At 50.7% G+C, this 21,281-nt stretch overlaps 7 protein-coding genes across 7 annotated transcripts; 4 read left to right on the forward strand and 3 right to left on the reverse strand.

The window, feature by feature from the left end:
• Positions 1–955: 955 nt before the first annotated feature.
• On the reverse strand, positions 956–4,640 carry chsF (chitin synthase CHS3; the record flags this gene model as incomplete). Its single annotated transcript, XM_040841376.1, has 3 exons — positions 956–1,035; positions 1,085–1,890; positions 1,945–4,640. 3 exons carry the CDS (start codon positions 4,638–4,640, stop codon positions 956–958), a joined length of 3,582 nt encoding a protein of 1,193 aa, XP_040706863.1.
• A 1,305-nt stretch (positions 4,641–5,945) lies between these two features.
• Positions 5,946–6,817, reverse strand: ASPSYDRAFT_41768 (uncharacterized protein). The gene has a single exon (XM_040846337.1). The coding sequence runs from the start codon at positions 6,569–6,571 to the stop codon at positions 6,329–6,331; it is 243 nt and encodes an 80-aa protein (XP_040706864.1). The 5' UTR covers positions 6,572–6,817; the 3' UTR covers positions 5,946–6,328.
• Positions 6,818–9,269: 2,452 nt separating this feature from the next.
• Positions 9,270–11,484, forward strand: chs3 (putative chitin synthase activator (Chs3); the record flags this gene model as incomplete). The annotated part of the gene is made up of 3 exons (XM_040841291.1): positions 9,270–11,136; positions 11,188–11,400; positions 11,453–11,484. The coding sequence occupies 3 exons, from the start codon at positions 9,270–9,272 to the stop codon at positions 11,482–11,484; spliced, it is 2,112 nt and encodes a 703-aa protein (XP_040706865.1).
• Positions 11,485–11,857: 373 nt separating this feature from the next.
• ASPSYDRAFT_41775 (aegerolysin family protein) lies at positions 11,858–12,899 on the forward strand. Its single transcript, XM_040846338.1, has 2 exons — positions 11,858–12,272; positions 12,336–12,899. The coding sequence occupies exons 1-2, from the start codon at positions 12,172–12,174 to the stop codon at positions 12,730–12,732; spliced, it is 498 nt and encodes a 165-aa protein (XP_040706866.1). The 5' UTR covers positions 11,858–12,171; the 3' UTR covers positions 12,733–12,899.
• Positions 12,900–13,237: 338 nt separating this feature from the next.
• On the forward strand, positions 13,238–14,585 carry ASPSYDRAFT_41776 (uncharacterized protein). The gene has a single exon (XM_040846339.1). The coding sequence runs from the start codon at positions 13,243–13,245 to the stop codon at positions 14,437–14,439; it is 1,197 nt and encodes a 398-aa protein (XP_040706867.1). The 5' UTR covers positions 13,238–13,242; the 3' UTR covers positions 14,440–14,585.
• Positions 14,586–15,535: 950 nt separating this feature from the next.
• Positions 15,536–17,296, forward strand: ASPSYDRAFT_41779 (flavin monoamine oxidase family protein). Its single transcript, XM_040846340.1, has 2 exons — positions 15,536–15,833; positions 15,895–17,296. Exons 1-2 carry the CDS (start codon positions 15,632–15,634, stop codon positions 17,208–17,210), a joined length of 1,518 nt encoding a protein of 505 aa, XP_040706868.1. The 5' UTR covers positions 15,536–15,631; the 3' UTR covers positions 17,211–17,296.
• Positions 17,297–19,999: 2,703 nt separating this feature from the next.
• On the reverse strand, positions 20,000–20,517 carry ASPSYDRAFT_682644 (uncharacterized protein). Its single transcript, XM_040850426.1, has one exon. It carries the CDS (start codon positions 20,425–20,427, stop codon positions 20,092–20,094), a length of 336 nt encoding a protein of 111 aa, XP_040706869.1. The 5' UTR covers positions 20,428–20,517; the 3' UTR covers positions 20,000–20,091.
• Between the last annotated feature and the right edge of the window lie 764 nt (positions 20,518–21,281).

Below are 21,281 nucleotides of genomic sequence, written 5' to 3' on the forward strand. Positions count from 1 at the left end.
GGGATGATCCCGGCGAGGCGCCAAGATGTATGTCACACGCAGCCGAAATGTCAGAGCGCAAAGAGGGAAAATCGGAGAAGGGACAGCAAAATCGCAGAAGAGGCAAAGGAAAAACAACCAGGTAGTCCAGGATTGTCCGACTAGCGGCGTCTGCAGTACAGAAAGGGAGGGAGAGGCGAAGTTCAGAAGCTGGACAAGAGTGACAGACGAGAGGAGGCGATCTAAGTAAAACGCTGCATGGCGAGAACAACGTGCGTCTCAGGTAGTCACACGCAGTCAAGCGATGATCTGCCGGCCAGTCTGAGAAAGGAAAAGAGAGATCTGACCGTCGTGGAGTCGTGGGCGGGACTCGAGATTCGGAGAATGTTGGAGACAGGAGACTCGGAGTGAGCTGAAGGCGAAGTTCCCAACGGAGCCAACAATGCGATTGAGGATTCTTAGTCAGATCACACCACCCCCAAAGTGAAGTTGATAGTAGTAAATAACATCTTTACCATTTGTGAAGTGCGCTGAAAAAAGAGTCAATAATCTGCATGAAATCAATAATTAACTTTACTGGTCCGCCTTGTCGCGCGTCATTTGCACCATTGCTGTCGCCGCCCAACGCCTGGCGTGACGATCGTCGCTGTCGCAAGGGTTGTTCACTGGGTCTGCCACCATAATACGTGATGGTAAAGAAGCAACAGTGATAACAGAATTTTGTGGCCCCCGGTACATCATACTTATTGACGACCTAGTGCTACATACCTGTGTACATTCTTCACTTTCAAACCATGTGGCTCTTGGTATTATGTTCCACAGACTCAGTCAACAAGGAAACCCGTACAACTCCCCAGACACTATACTATAGCCATAATACAGAGTAAATACCAGCTATATTCAGAATAATAAAATCACAATATACAGCACGTCAAGTCGTCGAATAATAATAGGCTACAAAAGAATATCGCCAACGCTAATACTCATAGAAGGGCTCGTAAGGCAGATGATGTCCAACCGGAGGCTGCCATGTCGTCTGCATTCTTAACCGACGATCTAGGTATGATTAGCACTCATTCCATTCCACCATTGCCAACGGACATACCTTTCTCAAAGTCTCGCCATCTCTTCATCGTAATCTTGCTGCTATCAAACTCGCCCTCACCGTCCTCGTGACCTTTGTCCTTCTCGCCTGCTGTCTTTCGCGTATCACCCCAACTGAAGTCGTCGAATTTCCAGTAAGCATATGTCGGCAGTACAAAATTCCAAATTGGAAGCGAAATCAGATACACAATCATCCACAAGACATAGACAAGTCGATGGGCTGTAACGACAACGAGAACACCGGGAAGGCCGAGAATGAGCGCAAGCAAGACCAAGGGAATCACTTGAACAGGACTCTTGACAATGGAGGAAACAATGACATAAATCGTAAATGAGATGGCGGCGGGAAGTACAAGTGTCCCAACCAGCTCAATGAAAATGACGAACTGCATACTAAAGCAGAAAGTACCGCACAGATCTCGAACCAGGACCAGCTCCATCAGGTTGTGAACGGTACTGTTGATCCAACGTCGGCGTTGAGATAACAAGACCATGAACTTCTCTGGCACAACCGTTTTACAGACGGCTTGGGGCACAAAGATCTGCTTGCGCTTGGGGAACGTCCGAAGCATGAGAGTTGACAGATATCGATCCTCTCCAAGAAGCAGCAAATTCTTTTTATGCAGCGTGTCGACCACGTTTTCGGAGTAATGCTCGACGACATCCGGGTTTGCAAGGATCGGTACCCAGTAATTCTGGCCGCCCTTTGGTGCCTTGATACGATACATGGAGAAACAACCTGGAAGACAGGTGACACCACCAAAAATTGACTCGAATGCTTTCGACTGATGGTGTGAAACAAAATACCTATAACATTATTAGCACCAGAATAGACAGACCTTGGGATGACAAAGCACGCACTCAAACACTTGGATCATGGTCACCCAGCTATCGGTCTTGTTCGCAATTTTTGTCTCACCACACAGACCCATCACCTCGGGGTCCTTGACCATTGCGGATATCATATGCGTCAAACTATCTGGAAAAACCTTGGTGTCCGCATCCACCATGAGCACAACCTCGTAAAAATCTGGCGGAATGCCAGTTACGTGCAAAAGCCCGTTAAACATCTCATACTCAAGCTCGGTCATTCTCTCGTCGAACATGACTTTCTGCAAAAACGACATGAGAATAATCTGACTATCCCTCTTGCCTCGGTTTCCGGGCTTCGCCGCCGTCGATTCGGCTGGTGTTCCGGACTTCACGATAATCATCATTGGAACGCGCTGCTGTTTCTCAATCGGAATTATGGAATCCTCTCCATAGTCGTAAAACCCGGCATGGATCTGGGCCATGTTATGACGCTTGGAACCGGTAGCCACGGCCACGTAGGAAAACGCCTCGACTTCCTCGGGAGGTTTGATGGGGTCTTTCATCATGCGAAGGACAATCTCAGGGGTTGAGAACTCCTCTCCCTTACCCTTGATGATACCATCACAGATCACGACAATAGACTTATGGCTGTTTGGATAGTCCGTCATCGCAATAGAATCTAGCGTGGTGCGAATTCCATCTGCACCCTCGGAGTAACAGGTAACCAAGCACATTGCATGAGCCAGAGGGAAGCCATAGGGTTGCCAGTCTGGGGGCGGTTGAGGAACGACGAGTTCATGTATGTAGCCAGATGATCCAAGGCCGTCAGATTCCGGTATGGCAGTTGAATAACGGGAATCTTGTACCAAGCTTGTTCGACTAGCAGAAGGATTCAATCGAGGGTTATCAACGCTCAAGGTACCGCTACCGTTGTGGCTTTGCCTATAGACGGATGGATTGGTACCGCTAGGGACCAGCCGGGTGGTGGAATTCTGGCTCGCCATCGTTACCCACTGAGGCTTCTGTTTTCCACCGTTGCTCACAGTATAGGGACTAGAGAAACGAGAAGTCGTTGGCAGAAAACTGGCCCTCTTACTCATGCGGTCCGCTGGAGTGTGGTCTGCAAGACGAGGGCCGGGCCGGTAGATATCATTCGACCAATCCTCAATCTGTTGGTTTCGAGCTCTCGAATCAACTGTGCCCATGCTGGTTTTCTGGGCCGCAAATCGAGGCGCGAGGAACCACTGGAAGATGACGGCAAACGCGAACTTGACGATGACGATAGACAAAATGAAGACCAAAGATACATAGAGAACAACTTGTGAGGCAATACAGCCCACCGTATCGGTGTCGATGCTTCCGACCTTAATTATTTGGGACAAGCATTTGCCGATTTGCTTGTCCTCGCCGGTTTGGAAGTAGTAGGTGAGATCGACGCCCCGGATCTCGGGATTTTCGCGAAGCTGGTCGAATTTTGCCGGATACTGTACCTGAGAGGTGTCGAGCCATTTTAGAAGGTCTAGATCAAGAACATTCCCAGAGTATATCGCAAGGTTTCTGCTCGTATTCTTCGTATCCTCCCATGTGAAATACACGTCGCCAGAGCTACTCAAGCCGTAGAAAGCTTTCCGACCCGAGCGAGACGTATGACAACCCCAGCCGGGGTAGTAGTTTGTTGTATGGTTGGGTTCAGATGAGCCATCTTGATTGAATGGAGCGCATGGGAAATACCAACCAAGATCTCCATCGGAATTGGTTGGGATGTCGGATCCATCGGCCAGTGTAATTAGCCCCTTGCAATCCCCGTTGACCTTTTGAAAGAAAAAGCTTCCATCTTGGCCTCCATACTTGTGCGGGAGATCATAGAGGATGTTGCTATCTTGCGGTATGCCGGCAGCCGCAGGATGCTCTGACCCAGACAGGTCAACCGCTTGTCCTTGAAATATCATATAACCGTTGCTGATTTCGTTGGCCTTCAACCGGGTTGGCGGAGTTCCACATACAGTAGCCGTGAAACCGAATGTAAGGAAACCGACGAACGCTGCGATCATGAGGATGATGCTAATAAGGCCCATCTTCTCCCTCCAAGCGCTCCGCTGAGCCTTTTGTGGCATCCCAAAGCACTTCATGACGAAATCAGGTGCCCAGAATGTGATCACCGAACAGTATGTTGTCCAGAGACTCGGAGGCCGTACCTGCTCCATTGCCTTTTGTCTTCTCCTTTCAGCTGCGGCCTCTCGCTTGGATATTTTTCTCGAACTCTTCCTTTTCTTTGATCGGTGTCGTGATGTTGTTGGAACCCGCTCCATCGGTTTGTTGACATTTCCCTGCGCGCCGTACAGCGCATCTTTCCGCCTCGAATCCATACTCGGAGTACTGGTGGTCTCACCCTCCCCATCTTCATGCATTAAAGGTTCAGTCCCCGTCATCGAATTATACGTGGGCATGTTCTGGGTCCGCTGGTGGTATAGGTAGTTTGGGTGGCTCGGGTCAATGCGATTTCTTTCTGGCTTCACGAGACTCTTCTTGCGCCTTACCCCACCATCAATCCCGCGCTCCTCATCTATATCCTGGTGGTGTCGAGAACTGTGCGAACGATGATGTCTGTGATGCCGCGGGCTCGTCGTCGGTTCACCGGTCCCCGGTGTATCGGATTCGCGCCGTCTTCTCCGCGAGGGTTCCCGGAATGCTGACGTTTCCTCCCTCCGCGGGGACGCCTTCCCCGGCCGCTGAGGCAAAGACATTGTGAGGCCTATTCAATCGGTGTGTATCATCAGCAACTGGGTATCAAGGCGATGGATGCAAGCTCGTCTCAAATATGGCAGGGAATGATCGCAATTCAGCCAGCCAGAACTCCAGCATTTGAGCATAACCTCTGTCTGAACTGTGCAACGTCATCCTACTGACCTCAAAATAGCATAGGCGGTCGCAAAACGTGAGCGATTCCTTGAGAATGTAGGCTGAAGGACCCCTCCCGATGAATGTGGGCAACCAATATTTGCGCGGGGTCGGGATAAGTTTCCAAAATTTGGAGAGCGCAGCGTATTAAATAATAATAAAGCGAATAAAGCAAATATCTAATGATACTCTGCGGATGATGTCGTCAAGCGCTGAAAAGGACGGTCGGAGACAAGCAATTGCAGGCAAAACAGCGGAAAGACTTGCGATAAACAAAAGCGAGCGACTAAGTCGATGAGTCGGGAAGAAGAGCCGCTCTCGTCAGAGGAACGACAAGCAAATTTTGAAACAGACGAGGATGCGAAACAAAAACAGTAACGGATGGGAGAGTGGTGAAGGTAGGAGAGAGAATCAACGGCACGGCGACGACCCAGGACGATGCGGAGGTCACGCCAGTCACTGAGGCCCAGATGGTCAAAGAAAACGCGGCAGCCGTCGCCCTTAGTCTGTCTCGCATTTGGTTACGCTGGAGTAACCCAATATTATCTAGCACGAGAACCAGTCTGTAAGTCAAAAATCTACTCTGTGTGGAATTGCTGTTACTTGGGGCACTTGTTTACTAATTATTTTGGCTGCAGTTGAACGTCGGAGATACACCTGCTTATTGACTTGCATACAAAGTAGTTACCCGTGGACCACACCCAGTGGCACCTGGCAGCGTCTGAGTTTCGATCCTGAAACTGCCGTGACGTGGCAACCCAATCTCTGAGCCAAGATTCGTGAAGGCACCACGAGATGCGAAAATGAAAATCTGCGATGAAAATTCAGCGACGACCTCGAGCGAAGGAGCAGAAAACGATCTCGTCTCCAGGCACAAACGGACTGTCGCTAGGGGCAATCGGACGGGGCGGCCAGATGAAAATCAATAATAAATCCAGACTTTCGCCCACCCCACCAATCGCATGGCCGGGGTTTGGCGCATGGGCCCCGCTTAAAGGGGTGTGGCCTCCACCCGAGAGTGAACTTGCCGGGATTTTATTGGGCCAACCTTAATCAACCTTCCTGGAAAGGGCTTAGTTCCGCTGAGATGTTGCACTTTAAGGTTCTGTAAGTCACCTGAGGCATCAATTCTGCTCCGATCCATCTTCAACCCTGAGATGTTCCCGATCTCCGAGGCCCACTTCTTGCGAGTTGACAATCGACATAATAGTAGCTCCATGAGATGCGTCCAGTTCACGGGCAGCCAAGATCTTTTCCAGTTCAGCTCACGCCGAATGGCAGGAATCGGCGCACGGAGAGTCTCGGAAGCCCAGGCTCCCTGGGAATCGCGTTCTGATAGCGCAGCTTACCCCAAAGGTATGATGATATGCTATTTTCAGACGCTATTTCACAAGTCGCCAATGGAATCGCAGACTACTGGCCGCTAGATTCTGCTCAGTTTCACGCCCCTTTGCCTTAACGCTCGGTGGCAGCCGCTGCAGTCTTTATGCACAATTAATGCTCCCGGCAGCCTCATTGTTCCATTGCCGCTCATTTATGCCCCAATATACTCGAAACCTGCCGTATCCGGAGGGTCGATACGTTTGGGCCAATTCACACACAGCAAGAAACTGAATACGGACCAGACCTTTTTTACAGTATCAAGGGCAATCGTAATCATAGCAGCGGCGGGCACAAGAAATACTCCTGCTTGGTATGGAAGTGATCTGAGGCTGTCATTACCGCAAAGTGGACACAGCGGTAGGGCCAGGACTCGGAGTGAAAGGGGTAGAAGCATCGCGGACCAAACTCAGGAAGACCACATCAGATCCAGAAACCTCCCCCTTTTGCTGGTAATTACTTGGCGCTCATCATTATCAGGTCTGAGTCAGGGAGAGACTTGCAATTTCCACTGCGAAGTCTGCGAGTGCTGGGTCATCCGATGCGAACGGCTGCGTTCAAAATCCCAGTGTACCTTTGCTTTAGCCTTGCGAAGATCAAAGAATTGGGTTTGAAGATCGCAAGCTCAAAACTAGCGAAAAAAATTGAGTCCCTGAGTAACTTTAGCCTGACAAATCTAAACCAAGAATCAACTATTTTGTAATTACCAGAGATGTAAAGTCAATTCCCAAACCATGTAATGCGCTATATATGGATTTCCGTGGACTAATATATATAGTCTTGTAATTTTCATCGACGCCCAATGTTCTCCTCCAAATTAAGTACCGATGTTCAATTGTTTCGGTATCAGAATAACTTGGCAGGTATTGAAAGGCCTCTTCGGGGTTGTTTACCTTGTTTTTCGTAGGCAGTCATCTTATCTGATGAGGCAGTCCAATACAGCGAGTCGAGTAGATATGGATGGGATGCTCTGGAGTACATGTACTTGCCTCTAGTTGGTATTAGCACTTTTCTGTTTGCCTTCGGAGTCTCGAGCACTAGTATTACGCCGGTGACCTCAAAGCCGACAATTTTCCCACTGCATCGCCTATCCGGACCAATTGATCGGTCATGCAAGAAGACGCCCTCCTCAGAGCTCAAAGGATCGTTGTCAGCTTGTCGTTGTGATAGATAGGCGAACCGCAGCTTGCAAACGCATTGACTTTTGGGCCAACCATGGATGTGTATCCTTGCGTTCTAAGAATAAATACCCCGCGATCTTCACCAAACCATCGGGTTTTCTCTTCCGAAGAGATATCTCGCCGACTGGCGAGGACTCTGTAAAAATGTGGCTGATGCTCACTCGCTGCTGCAAGGCTGCAAGTCACGCTTAGACGTTCCAGTCTTCCCGGACTCTTCCAGTCCGTTCTTGAATGAGAGGCTGAATCGCCCGGTTAATTTGTCCAAATTGAAGTGGCGTTTGTTGCGAAAAGTCGTCTTGACAAGCCTCGCGAAGATATCCAAACCATTGTTCTGTTGGTGAAGAAAATGTTTGTATCTCATGATTCAAGTAATACTCCGTTGTGCATTGTTTTATAAATAGAATCCAACGTGCATAAGGCCGGTCCCAACGACCCAGACGCATCATCTTGAGTGAGACCTCACCTCATCCGTGATATTTTCGGACGGGCAAAAGGCACCACTTCTCGTCCCCTCATCTTGATATTACTTTTACGAAACCAAAGCCGAGATTTATACCTCTTTAGTCTCAACACCGAATTCTCGACCGCCAATAGAGAGATTCTGAGAGAGAAACAGCGACACTGCTAATTCAGTGCTCTCCGCAGGCCACTTTACTTGGGCAACTGTGCAGCTTAGTCTGCCAGTTACAAGCAGTGTCGAACGGCCAGGTCATTTTCCGCAAGGTTGGTGTGATCTGAGGTCACTTTCAGCCTCACACAATTTGGGAAAGTGGGGAGACGGAGAAGATACACGAAGGAACTCCTGTGTCTGCGAGGCCGGTGCCCACTGTGCCGCCCCAGTGGATGTACCTGCTCGTATTTGGGTTCAGCTGGTGCCCGGCGAAAAGAGGGCGCCTTTTGCAGGGTACAGGACAGTCACAAGTGCACTGTTGCAGGAAATCATGCACAGTCCAGCCGTGGCGAGTGCAGCCTGAAACTGGCGGGGTTGTGACTGGCTGTCAGAATAAAGCGCCGCGCTGGGTATCGAGAGTCTGAGACATTAGATTAAGGAAATCCATTAGAGTTTGTCCTCCTTTTCTGCTTTTCTGGTGCAGTCGCCGGCTCGTCCTTAGGAGCTTGTATTATATGTATTATACGAGACGAAAAAGACCTCTCAACGGCTTCCAGCTCTGAGCAGGAAGGCAAAGAAAAGGTGGGATATCGTCCATTAAATAAGTCTTGCGTGCTCTGTACGACTCCTGTCCCAATTACTCGTCTCAGTTTGTCCTCCTGCATTTCTCCTGGGACTGTGGAACTGGTAAAAGATCTGTACCGGAGTCCGGGCGCTTCGTGCTGAAGCAATTATTGGCCCGATTGTTTCTTTACCGGCTCCGATTCATCCATCTGCTTCTCCCCCCCGCTCCTCTCTGCGCCTGTTCTTTCCTGCCCTTCTGCTGCCTGCACCATTTCTTTTTCTTGTCTGTGTTCCCCCTCATCACCTTCGTTGTTCGCTTCTTGTTATTGTTATCTTTGCTGCCTTTGTGCATCGCTGCGGTATGGTTCTTCCCCCTCAACGCTGTCAGGAGCTGGTCTGACATCTCAATAGAGTCCGTTCGCTCGTTGGTGGGCCCGCGCTTCTCTCACTCAACTGATCATCCCCCGTCTCTTAAGCTCACCCCGACGATCCATCTCTCGCTCTCCCAGCTTTCTCGTCGGCGACTGAGCTACTCTCGTTTCCACACGCTGCTCCAAGTCTTCTCTAATAACCAGCCCAGCCCTCGTTTTCCAACATCCTTCATGTCGACCTCATAGGCACCTCTCGCTTCGTACCACCTGCATTCGCTCAGGTCCTTCACTCAGCGACAGCGAGATTTCAATCCCAACCACGTTTGGGCTCCCCCAGTGATTGACGTGCATAGTCCACTGTGTGACGCAATGGCCAGCCCCATGGCCAGCAGCTATCCCCATCCCCATTCTCTTCCGTCTCCTCCTCCCGTCTACCTTCCATCTTCGCCGCCTCACTCTCCATCGCATCGCGATTCTCAGTCTACGCCGCGGAGCTCGAACTATCCGCCAACTTCGCCAATCGCGCGCAAGCCTCTACCAGAAATACCGTCAACCCAGGTTGCACCACAAGCTCCACGCCCCTCTGTCCCATCTGTGAGTGTCAACGGTCACATCGAACAATCTGAAACGCCAAGTACGACTATAAATAACCCCAATGATGATTCCGTCACATCACACGTGACAAGCGCTGCGTTCTCCAACTTGACACTCCAGGATAACCCCACGAAACATGGCGCTTACCCCCCACGAAAGGAATCCATTGGAGTCCTTCCTTCTACAGGGAACATGGTATATCGACATACTCCTGCCAGCAGTATCTCCTCGTTTGCTGTAGAGCCCCAGCCGCACGATGAGACTCAAGCTGTTGGTAAGGATAGCGGGTCATCATTCGACCGCGATGGCCTTTCTGGTAGCCAAAACACGTCTTCGCGCGGCAGTATAGACAGCATGGCACAAGCCCCGGAAAACTTTGAACCCCTACACTATCATCATCGCCCATACCAACCCTCGCAACCGGCTGTGCGGTCCACTCCTGCCCTAGGATCAGGAGAAAATTACCCAGGAATAAACACCCATCTCACCGCCAGACGTCCGCAGCGCCCGCGCTCAGCATATTCTTTTGCATCCGACAATGGATCCCCACAGGCGTCTCCCTTCCTCAAACCTCGTACATCTTCCAGGAACTCTAGTTCTCCTGACGTTCGGCCAGTATCTTTTGTCGACCTCCTTAGTGCACCTTATCCTCAGCCAGGACCGGTCCCAGTCCAATTGGGAAACGCCCACCTTCGGTCTTCCGTTGGAAATAATGCATCATTGCTAAGTCATAAGCAGACTTTTGATATGTACCTGGCAAATGTGAAGAAAACAGATGATCCTGCTATTCAATACGAGTTCGCCGTTTTCATGGTTGGCGCTATGATGGAAATGCCCGACGAGGAGCTCGAGGGCGGCAAACCTTCACTCACCACTGAAAAAGGCAAGAATTCTTACGACATCACCCGATCCAACCTTCTGAAAGAGGCCAAGTCGATTTTCCAGACGCTGGCGAACCGTAGTTATCCGTTTGCGCAGTACTATCTGGCAGACGGTTACGCCTCGGGTTTGTTTAGTAAAGGGAAAGAGGATTACGACCGCGCCTTCCCTCTATTTGTAGCTGCAAGCAAGCACGGCCATGTGGAGGCATGCTACCGAACTGCTTTGTGCTACGAATTCGGATGGGGGACACGGGCGGAGGCCTCTAGAGCTCAGCAATTCTATCGCCAAGCTGCCTCGAAAAACCACCCAGGTGCTATGCTCCGAATGGCAAAAGCCTGTCTGGCAGGAGATATGGGCTTAGGCAAGCGTTACCGGGAGGGAGTCAAATGGCTGAAGCGGGCCACGGATTCTTCGGATGCGCAGTATAATTCAGCGCCGTACGAGCTCGGGCTGCTTCATGTATCTGGATACGGAGACGATGTCTTTCCCGATCCTTCTTATGCCGCTCAGCTGTTTACCAAGTCGGCTGATCTTGGTCATGTGGAGGCGTGTTATCGCCTAGGAGAAGCCTACGAGCACGGGAATTTGAATTGTCCCAAGGACCCTGCCCTCAGCATTCACTTTTACACCACCGCTGCGCAAGGAGGCAATGCACTGGCAATGATGGCGCTATGCGCTTGGTACCTGGTGGGTGCAGAGCCGGTGTTGGACAAGGATGAGAATGAGGCATACGAATGGGCCAAACAGGCTGCCGAACTCGGTAAGTCAATCAAGTATTAAACCAAAGTAGCCATCTAACAATGAATTGTAGGGCTCGCAAAGGCCCAGTATGCAGTGGGCTATTTTACAGAAATGGGCATCGGATGTCGGCGCGATCCTCTAGAGGCCAACGTCTGGTACGTTAAGGCGGCCGACCAAGGGGATAACCGGGCAATGCACCGAATCGCAACGATCAGGGCCGCGGCGGACGGTGTTATGCCAGCGCAGGCCGCTGCGGATGCCAACGGAAAGAAATCCCGAAAGAGTGGTAGGTTAGCCAGATGCAATTACCAGAAATCTAGCTAATAAGTGTGCAGATGGCAAACAAAAAAGATTCGGCATCTTTTAGGCTTTTTGCTGGAATCCCCCAGCTGTCTATACAAGCAGATCATGTTCTGCGACAGTTAATACATAATACAGACGAATTTTGCACTTGCACGGATATCGGTAGTTCATCTTTACTGAAGCGAATTTGTTACGCCTGAATTCATTATGGGTTCGCATCTGGAAGGTCATTGGAAGGGCCATGTTTAATTTCACATTCTCCAGGCGAATCATTGATATCCCTTACACATACTGTTGATATATCCATTTGCTATGCGTCACTTAAATGCCTCAATCCGAAACAAAGACAGGGCTACTAATAATCAATTGGATGAGTGATCTTCTCTCAGCCATTCCCCGCGTAATCGCGTGCTGCTCCCTTCCCCGTAGAGCTGCCGTCGTCATGATCCCAGCTTTCCCCGCATCCAGACTCCGCCTCCGGGCCATTCTCCAGATTTCCCTACCAAACATCCCTCTACCAACCACACGCATCAACCACTCATCGAAGGTTTACCATGACCTCATCACATTCCATCATCCAACGACATGCCATTCACTTATCCACCATTAAACCAACACCCGTTACCCCGCAAGCAGCATAAAGACTGACCTGGAGCCCGGGCTGACCTTCTCTCATCAATCATCCCTCTAGGACTCAAAGCAATCAACAGTATCTATCTAGAGATAACCCCTTAAGACAACATCAGTAAGAATGGAGCCCTCTGACCCCCTCGACTCCCAATGGATCTCTATCCACATCCGCGACCACATTGAGGATCGCGACATCAACATCCGTGACTCGCTCGTCTCTCCGTACGTCTACTAACACTTCACTTTACCCTCTCTATCATTTTTCCAATTACTAACCCTTCAAAGTGGCGACTTCCACTCCCCCGATGACGCCTCCAAAGCACTCACAGAATCCATGATCGACAAGATGGTTATCCCCGGCGGCGGACTCGGTGAAGTCTGTGCGACCGGCCGCCGCGGCAGCGAGGGCTGGCTTGATCTCTTCGATGGCGAAAAGAAGATCTGCGAGCTGCACTGGGATAACCGGCTAGGCCGGTACTGGAATGACTTTGAAGTCCTGGATCCCGACGAGGCGTATAAGGTTGAGTGTTCCGGATGGAGTAGTACGCAGGGCCCTCTTGGCCATGTCTTTATCGATGTGAGTGAGGCAAAGAAGAAGGAGGTGCTGAAGGAGAAGGAATTGGGTGGCCTCAGGGTCTTGGAGCATGCTGGTGATGTTGGGGTGGACAAGACTGGGGAGTAGGGGCGGCCACCTGGTGACCTACGTGACTGAGTGCTTGTAGGGTGACTGTTTCTTTCTTTTTGAGACTGACTGGGTGGCTGCCGGGTTAAATGAAGTTTTGAAGTTTTTGCTAACGAATATTTTATGAAACTATATCTATGGAGTTAGGAAATTGATTTGTCATTCACTTTACTTGATCGTATAAACCCCAGGCAATCGCACCTGGTTTATCTCGCCTTGTTTCTAGATCTCACTTACAAGTACTCGGTCACCATCTGTCATGGCGGAAGTTGCGGAACTCAGAAACTGTGCTGGTTATTGGTTCTTCCTCAATCGGTCAGGATCACTGTAATGCTCATATGGCTGAGCTGAATCTCGTCACACCAGCACTGGTGTGATCATTCATCACTCTGCAGCTGCATGTCAGATCAACCATTCCATATTCGGTTTCATTGCGGATTGATTGCTTGTAAATGTTCTTCAGCTGGTAAAGGATCCCTCCCACTTTCTCTTCACCTCACCATACCAACAATGAATCTAGCAACCGTCAACGCTCTCCCTCGCACCGGCATCGCAGCTCTCCTGGGACAGCTCGACCTCCCAGGTGAGATCCAACTCCCCAATGGTACCATCGTCCCCGTCGGCCATGACGAGCCAATTTACCGCGTGGTCTTCAACTCAGACCGCGCCCTACGCACCCCAATGACAGAGCTCCGCGTCGGCGAAGCCTACATCACCGGCGAAATCGAGGTCGAAGGCGACATTGGCGTCCTCTTCGGCGCGCGCCAGAAGCTCCGCAAGAAAGTCCCCCTACGCCAAAAGATCCGGTTCCTATACGACTACGCCCGGACCGCGACAAAGATGAACTCGCAGGCCATCATCTCGCACTACAACCGCGGCGACGACCTCTACCACACCTTCATCGACAAGCAATTCCGCTTCTACTCGCACGGCCTCTTCAAACACGCCGACGAAACAATCGAACAGGCATCCCGCAATAAACTCGACACCATGTGGGACCGCCTCGGCCTGCAGCCCGGCATGCGCATCCTCGACATCGGCGGCGGCTGGGGCGGCGTCACGCAGTACTGCGGTCCTCGCGGCGTACACGTCACAACGCTCACTCTCGCCCCAGATGGCGCACGCTACATCCAGCGCCTCATCGAGGAACAGAATCTCCCTGGAGTCGTATACCTTCAGGACTTCCTCGCCCACAAACCTGACGAGCCGTACGACCACGCCGTCTCATTCGGTGTCATCGAACACCTCCCTGAATACCGTCGCTTCGCGCGCACCGTCTACGACATTCTCAAGCCCGGCGGACGCATCTACTTTGATGGGTCTGCAGCGCTGACCAAGTACGCCGTTAGCGCATTCACGCGCAGGTATATCTGGCAGGGCACGCACACTTACATGACAGTGCAAGATGTGATGGGCGAGCTACTGCTCCATGGGTTCGAGGTCGTGGAGGTGGAAAGAGAAACGCGCGACTATGAGCATACGATGGCGGAGTGGGCGAGGCGTCTTGATGCCGCGAAAGACGAGGTCGTGGCCGAATGGGGCGAGCAGACGTATCGCATTTTTAGGCTTTTCCTTTGGGGTGGTGCTCATGCGTTTAGGACGAATGCGCTGCAGGCTTATCATGTTCTTGCTGAGCGGACGGAGGAGTTGGGGCCGAGGCCGGGGACTGCCAGGAGGGTTGTGCAGTTTTTGGGGAACTTGCGTTAGTTGAGCTGCAGTCTGTATTGCTCATTTCATGGGTTATTGTTGTTATCATAAATATCGTGGAAAGTAAGCGAGCCTGCTGGCAACGCTACCTCTATAGGAATAAAGGGCCGCAAAGTGGCCTCCACCAACCAGCTCTTCTACCAAACAACACAGACCAAAAACAGTAACAATAGTATTGGCTGCCCTACGTTCGAACCGTGTATCAGTTACCATTTCATGAAACAAAGGCAGCTGGCGGGGGCAGTCCAGAACTAAATCCCATATACCCGGCCATTCAAATACTAGCTACAGTATAACCATCAACGAAAACAAGAACAGCATTCTCACCTTACTTCTCATCGATCAACATCAGATCACATCACTGTCCACGATGCCCTCAATCTCATACCAAACCATTCCCGGCCCCGTCGGCGACATCCTAAAAAGTGCTTCTCTCTCCACAACTGCAACAATCCCCGTCTCACCGACTACATCGCTAGTCTTTACAGCCACATCGGGCTGGACATCGAGACCGGAGCACTAGTGAACGGGACACTCGCCGCTGAATTCGAAGTCATATTTATTCTATCTGGACGCAGTGTTACGACATGCTGGAGTATCTGGGGGCTTAAAGCAGGCGCATAAGGTCGCGAGTTACTTTGTGAACGCCGAAGATGAGGGGGTTATGCAGCGCGTGTGGAAGAAGATGCATCCTGGGCATGCACCGACGTGGACGCTGGTTATTGTCAAGATTACTGTTTCTGGTATGAGGGCAGAAATGTGGGCTGATGCTGCGTTATTTCATTCTTAGTGCTTCGGATAGTACGTGTTAGAATCAAGTAGTTAGGGTTGCGGTGACTTGTACCTGCTCAGGGAATGTCGCCCATCACTCCCCAGCTGTCACCTGCGGTTATGTGACAATCTGTATGATCTTCCTGTTTATTCCTCGGGTGGTAGTTTACAGGGGGCAAGTTCTTCTCACTCCAACTGCCCACGTTGGTGGGAGTTGGCGCAACTGACGAATCTGGTAAATGGCCCAACCGCCACTGCAGGAATGTCCATCGATGATATCAGATCCACTGCGGCTCCAACGTCCGCTGCTCGTACTTCAGTTGGCGTCAGTTTATTTATTACGAAACCTTTCACCCTCCTCTGTTTCTTTGATAACGTTGTAATTTCCAGTTCTCGTCTTCTGCAGTATATTCATCATATCATGGCCTCCTACAAAGCGAATCTATCCAACGAGGGTCATACGTACTCTAAGAAACAGGGCTTAGTTGGCGGTCTTCATACTTATGCGGTCATCAAACCCGAACAAAAGATACAACATGCTGCCAATTATCATGTCTGGGATGCCATCGTGATCGGCTCCGGCTATACTGGCCTCATCGCCGCCAGAGACCTCGTCAAGGCTGGTGAGTCGGGAATTACTCTACAAAAGTCACGAAAGAGTCCAGCTCACTGAAATCAAAACAGGCAAGAAGACACTACTGCTAGAGGCCCGCGACCGCATAGGTGGTCGGACCTGGAGTGCAGAGGTCGACGGGACAACCTACGAGATGGGAGGCACCTGGGTCTCGCACGTCCACGGCCGCTTATTCTCCGAAATGCAGCGATACGGGCTCAAAGATGCCGTGACAATGACTCGCACCGACGACGGCGGCTGCTCCTACTTCACCCTCGATACCGGTTCCGGCTCACGCAGACTCAGTCTCCGAGAAGCCAGCGAGAAGACTTCCAGGGCATGGAGGATCTTCATCGACATCGACGGCAACGAGGGCCGCGATATATGCCCATTGCCCTACTCAACCCTAGGCAACTTGCGCGTATCTCCCGAGCGAGTCCGAGAAGTCGACCAGCTCTCGTGCCGCGACCGCATCGAGCAGATCAAGCACCAATTGTCACCGGACGAGCTCGCCCTTATTGAGTCCCTTGTCCCCCACTGCGGCGGCGGCTCTGTCGAGAACATCGGCTTCCTGGAGATGCTCCGCGCCCAAGCACTCCAAGGTTACAATCCCGAGACATTCGAAGATATCTGGACTTTATACAAGATCCGCGACGGGCAGTCCGCGCTCGCGAGGTGCATATTCGACGACGCCGTCCGGCTCGGCCTTGAGTATTCATTCAAATCTCCCATCCAGTCCATCGTAGACAGAGACGATGTCGTCTCCGTCTCAACACCCGGCGGCAGGACATACCGAGCCAAACGCGTCATCAACACCATCCCCATCGCCGTGCTTCCATCCATTACCTTCGACCCCCCTCTCTCTCCGCTGCGCCAGGAAGCAATCAAGATCGGACAGGTCGACTACCTCACCAAGATCCACGCCGAAGCGGAAGGCGACCTTCGCGGTCTGCGCGGATGTACCTGGCCCGGCGACATGCTATACATCTACGGCGACGGGTTCTGCGCCGGCGGGAAATCAACCCGGCTTACTTCATTCGCTGGTGACAACAGAGGTAAGCTCGATCCGCTCAAGGAGCCTGAGAGGCTGGAGACGGCGTTGAAGCGGTTCCACCATATGGAGATTAAGAGGGTTATCTTCCATGACTGGGTCTCGGATCCTTATGCCAAGGCCGGGGCTGCTTGGTACTCGGCTGGGTATTTGACGAAGTATCTGGCGGAGCTGCAGAAGAGGCATGGGAATGTTATTATGGCGAATGCGGATTGGGCGTCTGGGTGGAGGTCGTTCATTGAGGGCGCTTGCGAGCAGGGGACGCTTGCTGCTGATGTTGTGATGAGTGAGGTTGGGATTACCGGTGCTAATACTGATTTATCGTCGATGTTGTGAAATAGCTAGAGTATACCTCAGTCACTAAGTCATTGTTATAGCTATTGATAGATGGGGATAAGCACTGTTTATGTCGCGGAATAGGGTGCATTGAAGTATATAAAATTGCGACCTACAAACCATAAACTACAAGTAACCAGTAAATCATCCCCTGCTGGAATAGTTATCACATCAATTCCAAATCGCGAAACGAGAAAGATCCTGATGAATTTATTTGTCGATGTAGACCGCCGTCATCCTGATAATCTGAGCTCGAGCCTGGGGATACATATAAATTAAAAACTGCCTGGGCTGGAGCTGTAATTCAAGCTCTACAGCCACCCAGGCTTTGGATAATCGTGACGCTGCTTGGAGCTGCTTGGATACTGCCTGGATACTGTCCCTGACAACGCTGGCCCAATGAGCAATACGCCGGGGATGCGATTGCTGCATGCTTTTCCTTTTCCTGAAGTGCAATTTGACATTTAGTCTCTGCCCTCACAGACTCGGGCAACCTTCCTCCGAGCCTGGGGCGACGAGGATTTCACGGATGCCGTTGGATACAGGTCAAGTTATCAGACTACCGGCATAGAAAGGCTGGTGTATTTGCCACTCAGTGTAATAGCACCAGACAAAGACGAGGTTGGGAAGACGAGGATGAAGCTGCTCTGTTGCTGCGACCGAGAGCTTCCCCGCTTGTCGGTAGCTGACTCAGCCATCTCCAGCATCCTTCGGTGGTGAGACCCATTCTGCTTCATAGATCCGACTCGGCATCCCTCGATCAAAACAACGGATTGTCGGGCGGCAAACGAGATCTAAAGAAAATAGCCCTACTCCAGCACCTTGTTGATGAAAATCATGGACTGCAAGTAAGGACGTGAGGTCGAGAGGCACTGTTTGAGAAGCTTTGCAGTTCCACAATGTCGTCAACTGCGACGATCCCAAACAAAGATAGAACAACCTTGCTGGATTAAGCAGGCGGATCTCCATTTCCAACTTCCAACTTGCCCAAGCGAGGCATATCCCTCCCTCATTGGCACCTAGCGACTCTGCTGCTCGCTCTGTGGTCTCACTGGCCTGCACGCTGCTGTCACCCAGCAATTTCTCCTGAAAATCGTCTCCACTGCTCACGCCGCGTGTATCGGTCGACTTTGCTCGTTGAATCAAGGGATAAAACGACTTGGATTCCCAGTCAACAATCTGAACCTCTTTTCGACGTCAACAATCCAGCCCCTCTTTCTCTGCTTCTCCCGTCCTCTCGATCCGTCCCTCTTCTCGTCTCCAACCGGACCAAGCACTACAAAGATGCAATTCTTCACCGTCTTCTCTGCCATCCTCGCCACCATGGTGGGCGTTTCGACCGCGAGCCCAAGCGCTCAGATCAGCTGCCTCGCTGTATGTCCTCTTTCACCTTCATCCCAAGGACCACCTTGGCGCTTATTCTAGAACCTCGCCATTTTGAACGGCAAATCTAACTGAACTTGTTTTGTATGTATAGCTCGGCAACGACATCGAAAGGCAGCCATGCAGTAACTCAACCCTTGGCTCAAATTCGTGCTGCTCCCCGCTGTGGTGTGGCGCTGACCTGGTATGTGCTCATTGCCTAGACAACCTTGCGGGCTTGCCTTTGGATGATGATTATGATGCTAATATCTCCCGTTTCGTACTACAGAAATGCCACCCCCAGGGCCACAACAACTAAATTGAACCGAAGCCATAGAGGTTCGGTTAGTGAGTGGGCGCGCCACGGATATATCATAATAAATAAAACAGAGGTAGATATATACGATCGCGCTGGAAAGTGAAGATGAGATTCCGTTATGGTGAATCACTGAATATATATCTTTTGTGTTGCTGCATTTAATTTGATGATGGATTGTTGGGGCAGGATTAAGCCTTTTCCCCCAGCTTCTTGGTTTCGAACCAATTCTCTCTCGCTCTCTCTATTTTACTGCTACATAGGATTGTTCCAAATGTACTAATATCCGATTGTATTCGAGATCGATTTTCGTTCCCTTGCTAAGCTGGAAAAAAATTTCCTGGGCACAAGTTAGTCTTTTAACGATCAATGTGCCGGCTATATATGTATAAATAAAACCCGAGCTAAGGACCCCAGAATATACCGACGACCAGTACTCAGAAAAACATTTGGGATTAGCCAAATCCCAATGTGTAACTATAATTGAGTAACTGTCTAGATTCACCCCGCCTGTTCTCTATTGTTACCCGCTTCGAGAGAAATTAACTCGGTGCGTATCCGAATTCCGATCTACTCGTCTCATCTTGCCAGTGGGTTTGTGGGCTCGTGCTGAGATGATATGCACGGGCAGAGCTCGATAGCTTCGTCCATTTTCATCGCTTATGACATAAGTAAAATCAAGCAGTGGTCATCTAGTACAGTAATTGAGCTTTATAGTCCCAGTGCTACAGATTCAATCTTCAAAGAATGAAGTGGTACGGCTGAGGACATAGTGGTGGGTGCTATGTTACAGTTCTTGAAATACCGTCTCCCAGACTGGCATTTCTATCGTGAATACAGAGACCCTCAGCTGTTTATTTTTATTTATTTATTTTTTTTTTTCCCCCGAAGTCGAAATCCATAGAACCATCCATTGAGCTTCAGGACTTGCGCTAATGAAGCGGCCTTTGTGCAGTGAAGCTTTAACTCCCCCTTGTTTTTGTATCGGGTTTCTCTTCCGAGAAGCTTCGTTACTGACATGGGGATCTCCCTCACCCCTTACCAATATGTACAGTTTGAGTGCCAGTGGTGTGATGGCTGGTCAGAGATGAGGTCGTGCATTGTCCGTCGCGAGTTTATGTGCAGAGCCTCTGGAGAAGGGCCAGGCGCCCCATCTGGTCCGTGGTGACTGGTGTGGTACTCTCATGGATAGAACAGGGATACTCATGGGACTTCTTGATCCTTGTTCAATAGTCTATCGGAGCAGTCGGAGGAAATTATACAGCTATAGCGCAGACAGCTTGAGGGCTGATATACCCGGAGATACAAAATGCACCACGAGAGTTGTAAAGTTGTTTGGACGGGCGAGACAGAGCTCACTACGGATATCCCAGGCACACCGGATAACATACGGAGTAGTATCAAGATCAACAGCCACCAATTGGCACCAGCTTTTTTTCGCCGAGCAAGCTTGTTCAGCTGAGCGCCCAGGCCGTTCTTTGATACCTCGTTATCATGGTTCCGTTTGAACGTAGTACCTTCTACGAATATGGTTTTCATATTAAAATCGAGCTACCTCACGTCGTCTAGATATTGGGCCGAGAAAGCACACCCATGTGTTAGAGAGTTAAATGCCTGACGAGGTAATGTGAGGGCTATAGAGGGTATGTTGCAGGGTGTAGAAGCGGAAGGGGTCGTTTCTAGAGATATTGTAGTCTGGACTTTGGTATCGACAGAGATATGGAGCACGGCCCCAGGTCCAGACTGGTTCGCGAAGCCGAGTGGAACTGGCCGTTGTGTAAAAGGGGCATATTGAAAAGGAGGCCCCCACAGCAGTGTCTTGGACTCTTGATCATTGAACAGGAAACCGAATCCGAGGATCTCGTCCGCAGTTACCCGATGATCGAGTGAATGTCTGCAACTTCAAGGTCCTTTCTTGACTCGTATCATCGTGTGCCACAAAGTTGATGGTCAGTAATTGACCTCGTATATTCAAACCCGCGACTAGTAATATCCGGGGAAATGAGCATTGTTGCTTGCGCCACGGTATTAATAGGCAACAAGGCACCGATATTGAGGTTCCTTATTTGTAATAACCGAGCTGAAACAAGCGCAGCTCGGCAGAGGCCGTTCATGTCAGTTTATCCTGATTCCTGACTGGGACATCTCCGAGGAGGGAAGCGAAGATCTTTTCTTAAGTCCAAGAGACTTGGGCCAAGCCTCGACTGGAGGAAAGATGGGTGCAACCTGGATCTCGTTCGAGACCGGCATATCAAGCTGATCTTTGCCGCAACAGACGGGGTTGCGCGGCGGGCTTGAAGATCCTGAACCAGGGACCGGCCTGCGACTGCGACGTTGGAGACTGTCAACACGGAAAGAAATCACCTCGCAGGACCGTGGGGTGGGAGTGGACG

The sequence above is a fragment of the Aspergillus sydowii genome (genome assembly GCF_001890705.1).
Source record: "Aspergillus sydowii CBS 593.65 unplaced genomic scaffold ASPSYscaffold_2, whole genome shotgun sequence".
Classification (NCBI taxonomy): domain Eukaryota; kingdom Fungi; phylum Ascomycota; class Eurotiomycetes; order Eurotiales; family Aspergillaceae; genus Aspergillus; species Aspergillus sydowii.